This window comes from Propithecus coquereli, unplaced genomic scaffold, assembly GCF_000956105.1.
Source record: "Propithecus coquereli isolate 6110/MARCELLA unplaced genomic scaffold, Pcoq_1.0 Scaffold235, whole genome shotgun sequence".
NCBI classification, from domain to species: Eukaryota; Metazoa; Chordata; class Mammalia; order Primates; family Indriidae; genus Propithecus; species Propithecus coquereli.
The window spans coordinates 821,177-831,475 of NW_012147897.1; the positions used below are offsets into that span (position 1 = coordinate 821,177).

At 40.0% G+C, this 10,299-nt stretch overlaps 1 protein-coding gene across 1 annotated transcript; it reads left to right on the forward strand.

Annotated features, from left to right (window-relative positions):
- Positions 1-6,510: 6,510 nt before the first annotated feature.
- Positions 6,511-7,458, forward strand: LOC105811458 (olfactory receptor 52R1-like). The gene has a single exon (XM_012645652.1). The coding sequence runs from the start codon at positions 6,511-6,513 to the stop codon at positions 7,456-7,458; it is 948 nt and encodes a 315-aa protein (XP_012501106.1).
- Positions 7,459-10,299: the final 2,841 nt, after the last annotated feature.

Genomic DNA, 10,299 nt, shown 5'->3' on the forward strand with positions numbered 1-10,299 from the left:
TAAGGCATCAACATGTGAATTTTGTGGGGATACAATTCAAACAGCAACAGTTGTCCAATCAGGGCACATACATTTTCTAGATATTTTGCAGTGCCTAGAACCTTCACTACAATGTTGACATTTCAGTTTTCCTAAAATTAGAGGAAGGCAGAGCATAGACATAGATATTTCCCCTCTAACCAGATTTGATTCCCTTGCGTGAATGTGGTAACACACCCTCGACGTTGGAGAGGACAATGGTGACAGCTTAAGTGAGTAAGAAGCAGTGAGGCAGGCAAAAGCCATCCCAGGTCCCCCTTCCACAGGTCAAAAATAGGGAGCTTTAATCTTCAACATCAGGACTGGAAATTCTGCTTCCCAAGCAAAAGCTCTTTTATTATAGGTTGGGGGACAGAGTCTGAGCAATATACTTAGCCTGGAAGGTCAATATATTGTTATTGTAATTATTATAAGCTTCTAATATCATGCCCCTGCACCATTAAAGAGAGAGAAATGTAAAAGTATTTTGGGATATCTTGAAAGCCAGATAAGGTTGGTTACCATGAACTTGCAACAATAACATCTGTGCTATTGTTTCTAGCAGTTGCTTGGTAGCACAGGGATAGGAGGAGATGATGTTTTGAATGGTATCTGTGATGGACAAATAGTTATGAAGGTTATTCACATTCGTATAGTTGAAATGATGGACTTTAAGGACTATATTTCATGCAAAGGACTTAAAAGAAGGTTGAAGATATATATAGGTAGAGATATGGATATAGATATAGATATAGATAGATATGTGTGTATTATATCTATCCTTTTATATATAATATATACATTATATATGTTTACATAAAAATTCATATATCATATACTATATACACATTTATACAGACATATATACAAAGAATTGATGACGTGGAAGGACATGGGTTGAAAACGAGAACTAGAAAGATGGATTCTGTAGTTAAAGGGCAGGATGCTCTAAAACCATAGTATTCTAGTACTCTGAGCTGTGACAAGGTCCAGGTCATGTTCATGTGAGATTGTGAAGATAAAGGTCAACATACGTGAGCATGTAAGAACTATGAGGTTATGGATGTCGCCTAGGTTTCAACAAAGATATAGTGAAGAGACCCACAATTTTCATGTCAATATTGCCACGAATCTTTTCTTTCATCAAAACTTCTATTCTAACCATCATTCTTGCCCCAACCTTGTGATCCTGAAATTACAGATTGGTGTGACTACAAATTTATTGTAACCAACATTTATTTGGCTTTCAATACTGCCCAGAAATCCTTGTACATGCTAATGGAGACTAGGCTTCAAAGCAGGGCTGTAAGCCAGGTTCTTAAGTCCTCGGTGAGTCAGGCAGAGGTACCAGCTTTGGAAAGATTGAAATGATGAGGGGCCTCTAGGACCATCCAGGAAAATTCAGATCTTTCTACTACAGGCTGCTTTCAGCCAGCCATGCCCTACAAACCTGCGAAGTCATGTGATTGTCCTGAGAAGTACTTTCCACAAGAGCCTGGGTCATGTCTGCTTGGAGCCATGTGGCCTTTGGGTCTGTGGAAGAGTCAGAGATGAGGAATTGCAGATCCTACCCTAGATACCACATTCTGTTTGGAGAGAAAAGTGCCTCTAAAATCAAACTAGAAAGAAAAAATGCTCAAGCACCTGAACTTTGTTCTGCTTTCATTGTGCTAAGCACCATAAAAACTGAAAATAATTTGCAACTTGAGATAAAACCACAATTATAGTGTATGATGTCAGCCTAATCCTCAAAATAATAAAACCTTGAATATTTCCTATAAACCCAGACTCTCTACCAGAAACAACTATATTTCTGATTTTGTGAGGCTGATATCTAAAAATAAATCATGAACTTTTTGACTATGATGACCACAATCTACCAATACATCAGTGTAAACCTGATAACCTTGATAATTTTTGTGCTATTTTTCTCTCTTTAAATAGATGTTGGGTTTTGTATTTTGTGAGATATATCTTTTGAAGTTTGAGTGCTTTGCATTCTGTTCAAATAATATTTTATTTCTGTTTTTAAATGTTTTTCCCAAATATTCCTTTGACATCTCATCAAATATGAGATAAATAAAAATATCAGGGAGTGCTGAGAAAAAAATAAACAAGGCGATACCAGCAGGGCCCTATATATAAATAGAGAGAGAAAAAGCTCTGTGTAGGCTTTAACTGTTCAGGTTGAGTGAGCCCCATAAAGTTTAGAAATGACTATGGCACAATCTCCATTGGAATTTCTTTTGCCTCTTCTAATAATCACCAACTCAGAAGTTGGGGGTCTTGGAACCATACTTATTTCGTGAACACTGAAGCAATAGATGATCAAACATCCTCATCAAACCCACACTACTTATACAAACACATTCCTATGTTTACATTCTGATTTACGAGCTCACATTATCAGGTATGTAGGTAGGCATGTAGCTTCTCAAAGCATGTGCTCACAGCATGATGGTAGCACACTAATTACACATACATAAAGCAATTAATTATTCATACCTTCACACGTATGCATGCTTTTATACATACTTACTTACACTCGAATGCAAATCCAGTCTCCAGTACACATACCTCTCAGACACACACATAAATTTACATAAGAACATACTTCCTTTTGCACAAAATATCCCTTCAATTATAAATATACATACTATGGCTAAGAAAAATACATGCAGATGGATGAGCTCACACTCATGTAATTTCAACAATACACCTTCTTGCACAAGCATTCAAATGCCCTACCTCCCCATTTGTATACAGAGGAGAAAGGAAAGTTAGGGGTTAACATTTCCAGCTTTAGTCTCCAGTCCCAAAGGAAGCCAGTGTGCATATGAGGAGGCAGTGGGACTCAGGGGCAGTGAGACAACTAATGCTGGAGGAAGGGAAAGGCTAGACATGGTCTGGTCCTTTAAATAGGCCCTGGTTTGAGGGCCAAAGGCTGAATCCCAGGAGCTTTTTAGAACTGCTATGGTCACGCCCTGCACAGTCAAAGACAGAAAAGAGCACAGGGTGAGTGATTCCTTGTGCCTCAATCAACTCTTCCCTTTCCAGAGCAGTAGGACTCACTGAGGCTGTGAGAAGCAGGAAGGCCAGGCAATGCACTGTGCAGAGTGGCCTGACTCACTGGGAGCTTCAGGCCCAGGGATCCATGACGAGGGGGCTTCATTCTGAAATGAGGAAAAGACTCAGTGCTTCCACTGTGTCCTGTAGGAGACCCTAGAAAGGTAGGAAAACTTCCTCCACACACCAACTCCATGAAGGAGGTGGGCTCAGAAACCCACACTGCTCCAGTTGTATTGCTCCATGGCTTAGTTTCAGATCCCCCAAAGGGAGAAAATAAAGTCTAAATTTCCCTAAGCTGTTCCTTACCAAGGTCTTGGTTGATTTTACCCTTCGTCCTTTCATTGGCTTGAGTAACACAACTCACTGATGGAGTTAACTATTTTCACATAATGGGTGGAGGAACTCAGGCCCACAGAGCCTGTGAGTGGTATCTCTGGACTCAAACCCATTCTTCACATAACATTTGAGCTCCACTCAGTGGTAAAAAATCTGCGTGGTTGTTTTTCAAGTTAAATTTTATTTTGGGAAACAGAATAATTGAATCTGAAGTTCAAAGTTCATCTCCCTAGGTATAGTGTTTGAAAAGAGTATAATTTTATTTTAGGTTTTAGTCTGTACTATGTTCATAAGAATTCTAGCCTGTGAAAAAAAGAAGAAAACACATTTAATGGCATGGTAGAGGAGGAAGAAGTATTGGGGAAGAAGAGAAATTGTATGGTTCTTCTCTTTCCAACCTTTTAGGGAATGCACACTCCCTTCCCTCATCCTAGCAGCTACCTGATAACCTGTGCTTTCCATATGGATAACATCACACACTGGACAAAAATGACTGAAGATCGGCCAACTCCCTGTCCAAGCCCCATGCCATCCCACTTTGCCCATTTTAAGCTTATAAACCTGTGAATAAAAAAAGGCAAGGGTTCTTCTGACAGCAAAGGCTCTAGATTCAAGGAATCTAAAGAGGAAAGCACAGAGAGGGAAATGAGGCATCTTTCAAGGGTCCCCTTCTTCAGAGTCAGTCTTGGGTCCCAGGTCTTATACCTCTCAACTGTCCACCAAAGAAAGAAAATCTGAGCAGAAAATCAGAGCCAGAATGGAATGAGGAAGGCTGAGAGGCATCACTTAACAGGGAATCCCTGACAGGAGAAAAGTATACTGGGTAGTCTGGGGTTTGAATGGAGGAAACAGAGAAACTAGATTTTGAAAGGGCTGTAGAATGTGGGTAAGCTGATGGCTGGGGACAGAGTTGCCAGCCCCTAAAGAGTGTGTAGGACAGGAGAGTTATCCATGAAGGCTCATGGGCAGAAGCCAATAAAGATGACATCCAAGAGAAGGTAGCACATGCCCAGAGACACCAGGAGGCCAAGCCGGAGGCCGCTCTAGAGACTCCAGTCCAAGGAAGTGGCAGGGGTTGTGGATTCAAGTACAGATCTGCCTCTAACTCAGTATACAGTTATGTAAGCACTTGTCATATCTGCCTTAGTCAAGATGAGGCAAAATTTCTGCTTTACCCAAACTGGGTGGGAGTCCCAATCCATCATTATCTAGCACAGGTGACATGTGTACCACCAAGAGCACTGGCTGTGCAATCGTGCACCCTAACACTTATTTATTTTGTGGTCTTGGGAAAATCATGTAACTTTTCTGAACACTATTTTTTTCATTGTAAAATGAAGATACAGAGATTTTGTGTGACTTAGAAACAAAATTGTAAAAGTTGTATTTTACTGCTATATCTCAAAAAATAACAATCTCTTCCACAATTAATCAGAGATAATTACATACTTTGAGAAACCATACCTTTTGCCTCTTCCAGTACCTGGTGCAGCAATTACAATGGTCTGAGCATGTTTTTCCAGGTGCCCCTGATCCTGGGGACCGTGTTCCCAAAGTAGAGTGTGACATACAAGGGCAAGAGGCAGGTAGGGAGGAAGAGCCTATCTCAAATAGAATATTCAAGATGGTTTAGGGATACCAGGCCAGGACGAAGCAGATAAAGTGGAGCTCCTGGGCCATGATAAAGTATGTTTTTGAATTTTGGCCATACTCCAGGTAGGAGTACATGTTTTGGGCACACTATAGCTGTTATCTGGGTACAATGGTCAAATTTCCCACTTAGAGAAAGACATAAAGTATGAACCCCATTTCCCTCATACTCTTATAAATCTAGGGAAAATTAGAAAAATCCTAGGTCTATTTGGGATCTTGAAGAAACCCTTTTTAGGATCCATTTGTTGTAGTTGAATCAAACATTTGTTAGTTCCCATAGGCGATTTGTTAAGGGACATTTGAAAGGTTACTCTTCTTGTCCAGCTGTTTCTGCTATGAAGGAGATGAGATTTGAGGCTTTCAAACCAAGGCACAGGACAATTCAGGTTAAATAGTGACCGGCCATGGGCCAAGCTCTAGCATGAGAAATGCATATCACTGACTGGAGGGCATGGTACCAAGGTAGGGTTAAGAGGAGTCTATCCTGACATTTAGGATATCGCTTATCAGTTAATGAGTCTGTTGCCACTTATTAAGGACATTTATCTGTTACCTTCTTCAGCAATGTTTTATTAAACAACTTCTCTGTACCAAGCACAGAGATGCTAGGTATAGTGTCTAGAACAGGGGTTAGCAAACTATAGGCTTCACACTAAATCCTGTTCTCAGCCCATTTTTGTAAATAAAGTTTTATTTCAATGCAGCCACATTGACACCTTTATTTATGCACTATGGCTGCTTTTAACACTACAATGGCTAAATCGACTAGTTGCAACCGAGAATGTATGTCCGAAATTCCTCAAATTTTTATGCTCTGACTTTTTGCTAACTCTTAATCTAGTAGGAGTCTACAGTAAACATAATACATTAAATTGCCAGTGCACAATTGGTCAGTCAGTTATCTTCCAGCCCAAACCTTCATAGTAACTGACCCAGAGACAATGCTAACTCAAAATCAATACATAAATTGCCATAGATTTGTAAGCCCTACCAGCTTCCTACCCTAAGAAGTTGCCAAAGTGGCTTAGGAGAGGGATAAATAGGACCTGTGGGAAAGTTTGAAAAATTCAGCTATCAGTTCTATAGAATTAAAGGACAAGAATTACTATGACATCATTTGTCATGACAGTTTTGTCTTAGCAGATTCTAATTTCAAGAAAAATATTGATTCTTAAAAAATAATTACACTTGCCACTAGGTATGATCTACTTCATTTTGAGTGATGAAAATATGAATAACAATAAAAAGTAATATAATTTTATGTTGCAAAATTTTATTTATTAAAGCAGATGAAGTTATACCAGTTTATCATTAAACCCAATTGCCCATATTGTCCCATACAAAAATTTTCTAAGTAATAATAATACTTGCTTTGATTGTTGTCACTTGCAGAGAGTAGATTACCTTCCCAACGGAGAACATATTAGCTACCCTATGATGTTCCCTTCAGGGAACATCTCTTCTCATCCCGTGTCCTTCATCCTGCTTGGAATGCCAGGACTGGAGAGTGCCCAATTCTGGATTGCCTTTCCTTTGTGTGCTATGTATATTGTGATTGTACTTGGGAATATCACTCTCCTTCATGTAATCCGAATTGACCACACCCTGCATGAGCCAATGTACCTCTTTCTGGCCATGCTGGCCATCACCGACCTGGTCCTCTCCTCTTCCACCCAGCCTAAGATGTTGGCCATATTCTGGTTCCATGACCATGAGATCGAATATCATGCCTGCCTCATCCAGGTGTTCTTCATCCATACCTTTTCTTCGGTGGAATCTGGGGTGCTCATGGCTATGGCCTTGGACCGCTATGTGGCTATCTGCTTCCCACTCCAACACTCCAGCATCCTGACCCCATCAGTAGTGATCAAACTGGGGGCCGTCGTGCTGATGAGAGGGCTGCTCTTGGTGAGCCCCTTCTGCTTCATGGTCTCCAGGATGCCCTTCTGTGACAGCCAGGTCATTCCCCAGTCATACTGTGAGCACGTGGCTGTGCTGAAGTTGGTGTGTGCCGACACTAGAGTAAATCGTGGGTATGGGCTCTTTGTGGCCTTCTCTGTTGTTGGCTTTGATATGATTATCATCAGTATATCATACGCGATGATTTTGAGAGCTGTGCTTTGGTTGCCCTCTGGTGAAGCCTCCCTCAAGGCTTTTGGCACCTGTGCCTCCCATATCTGTGTTATCTTGGCTTTATATATCCCAGCCCTTTTTTCTTTCCTCACCCACCGTTTTGGCCACCATGTGCCCCGCATGGTACGCATCATCTTTGCTAATCTCTATCTCCTGGTGCCTCCCATGCTCAACCCCATTATCTACGGAGTTAGAACCAAACAGATCGGGGACAGGGTTGTCCAAGGATTTTGTGGAAAAGACCCCTGAGCCAAGGGTCACAGCATCACCACCACTGCTATTGCCCCACTGATCTGGAGATGCAAATGAAACAAGTTTAACAAACCATTACGTGTCATCACAAAGCCACCTGTGAAAAGACCTGGTCCAGAGATGGGCTACTCTCCGTAAACAAGAGGAACAATTTTCAGGATACACTGGGAAAGAATTCTGTGAGAGATGTGACAAAGAATAACAACTTAGTTGGCCTATGTATACCATCAGAAAAAAATAAAATAAAAATATTTTAACCTGTTAAATCAGTAAATATTTTAAAAGAATGTCATATTCTATAGACAATTAAGGAATGAATATATTTTACACTATTGGTAGAAGTATAAGTTGATGCTCTCTGTTAGAAAGGAATTTAGAAATTTACATCAGTTAAGCATATGTATATTTCCCATCTGGGCTCGTTATAGAAATAGAATTTTACAAAAAAATATTTAGAAAAACATGTATAAAATCATGCCTTGTAAAAAGAAAACCAAAAACTTTTCAAATATTATTCTGTAGAAAACCAGATGAAGCAATGGACAATTACATATCAGTTGTCATTTAATTGTGGTGTTTGCAAGAATTATCTAAAAATATGAAAAATGATCAAGATAACTTTTCTAAAAAAAAGAAGAGAAAAACAATTCTTAAAATAAATACATATACATAGAAAAAGATTGAGGAATATATACAAACGTTAATAATAGCTGCTCAGAGTAGAGAGGTTTGTGGGATTTTAATTTTATTTTCACACCTTGGGATTTTTTTTATTTAATTTAATTTTATTATGTTTTTATTGACACAAAAATTTCACATATTTAAAGGATACAGTTTGCTGTTTGCATACATGTATGCACTGTATAAAATTCAAGCCAGGGTATTTAGCATACCTGTCACCTCATATTAATAACAAGATGACATTTCAGGTCCATTTTGTCTCATTCCTCCAGAACTGAATACAGTACCACACCTCTCAGTCCTAAGCACTCCTTTCATTAACCCCATTGAATTAATTTTTTTTTTATTTCAGCATATTATGGGGGTACAGATGTTTAGGTTACATATGTTGCCCTTGCCCCCCCTCCCCCCTAAGTCCGAGTTTCAAGGATGTTGTCAAATAAGATAAATTTGTTATACAAATAGTAAATTGTCTCTCACCTCTTTTTATAAAAATTAAAATATTTGTAACATTTAAAATTTCTATTCAAGCACTATATAGTGCAATTACTCTTCACTCAGCGTTCTGCCGTGAGGATAGACTAGGGAACAGTAGAAACTGACAAGCAGAGCATCTAATTTGCATAGTTTCCACCCAAAACCAAAATACTGAATACTTATAATTCCAGCCCTGGCTTAGAAAATAATTACTTAAGATGTATACCCCTATCATGATTATAAGCAAAGTTAAGTATTCTGAACCAATAAAAATAGATGATTAACTTCACTGTAGATGGGCAGAGTTATCTCAGTGCCTCTCTTCCCTCAAGTAACACAAATCTATAATCAGTGACTAAGACAGGAAAGACATACTCTCATTAAAGGCAACCCCTGCTAAGTCAAGCTCCAAGTAATGTTGGAGCCAAGCTGTGATCTCAGGGCTTGGTTCTAGAGAACTTCCAAAGGGGAAATCCTCTTTAGTATTGTCTATTCTGCACAGAGCCAAATACAGTGTTGTTAGAATGCTGAAATCACATACTCAAATCAACAGCATTTTTTTTCCTATATTTTTTATTTCAGCATATTATGGGGGTACAGAAGTTTAGATTATGTATGTTGCCCTTGCCTCCCCACTCCCCCCCAAGTCCGAGTTTCAAGTGTGCCCATCCCTTGTATGGTGCGCATTGCACTCTTTGTGTATGCAAATACCCGTTTCCTCCTCCATGCCCCCTCCCCCCTGCCCGACATCCAATAGATGTTATTCTTATATGTACACTTATGTGTTGATCAGTTAATACCAGTATGATGGTGAGTACATGTGGTGCTTGTTTTTCCATTCTTGGGATACTTCACTTCGTAGAACGCATTCCAACTCTATCCAGGAGTATACAAGAGATGCTATATCACCATTGTTTCTTAAAGCTGAATAGTACTCCATGGTATACATATACCACATTTTATTAACCCACTCATATATTGATGGACACTTGGGTTGTTTCCATGTCTTTGAAATTGTGAATTGTTCAACAGCATTTTTTGATCAATTAATATGTACCCAGTGCATTGCTTGGTGCCTGGAATATACAGATAAAAGTCCACAGTGCTTCTTTAGAACCCAACCCAGTGCTCCTACAGCACCTGCTCCATTCTGCTGTCAACATGCCCACTCCGTCCTCTGCACCCCAATGTCCTGGCTCTGTGTCTGCATCCATTGTTTCCCCTCCACAAGGAACAATGGTGCTTCGATAACCTCAGATCTCAGTAAATCCTAACACAGAGCAGACATCAATAAATATGTAGAAACCAGTATTTGTCCATTCAAAGGAGATTAGAGAATTTCCAGTAAGGAACTGAAATACATACTTTCAATATTCTGCATATTGACTATCATGGACATTTGTGCTGTGTGCGCAGGCCCGTGGTCCAGATGTCCCCGAGAAGATGATGAGGCTGAAGTTTGCGGGCATGTGAGGGCCTTTTCCCCACCCTCATGTGGCCCGTTTTAATGTTCACTCTCAGTCTCCTAATCCTGAAGTCACTGGCTAATCCTGCTCTGTCTTCTGAGGCCAGGGCTTCCGAGAAAGAAAGGCCCAGGGGATGTGATGCCTGACTTTGCAGAGCAGTGTCCTTCCCTTCACCCCACCCCAAGCCAGATGAAGCTGGACTCTCAATCTTCGA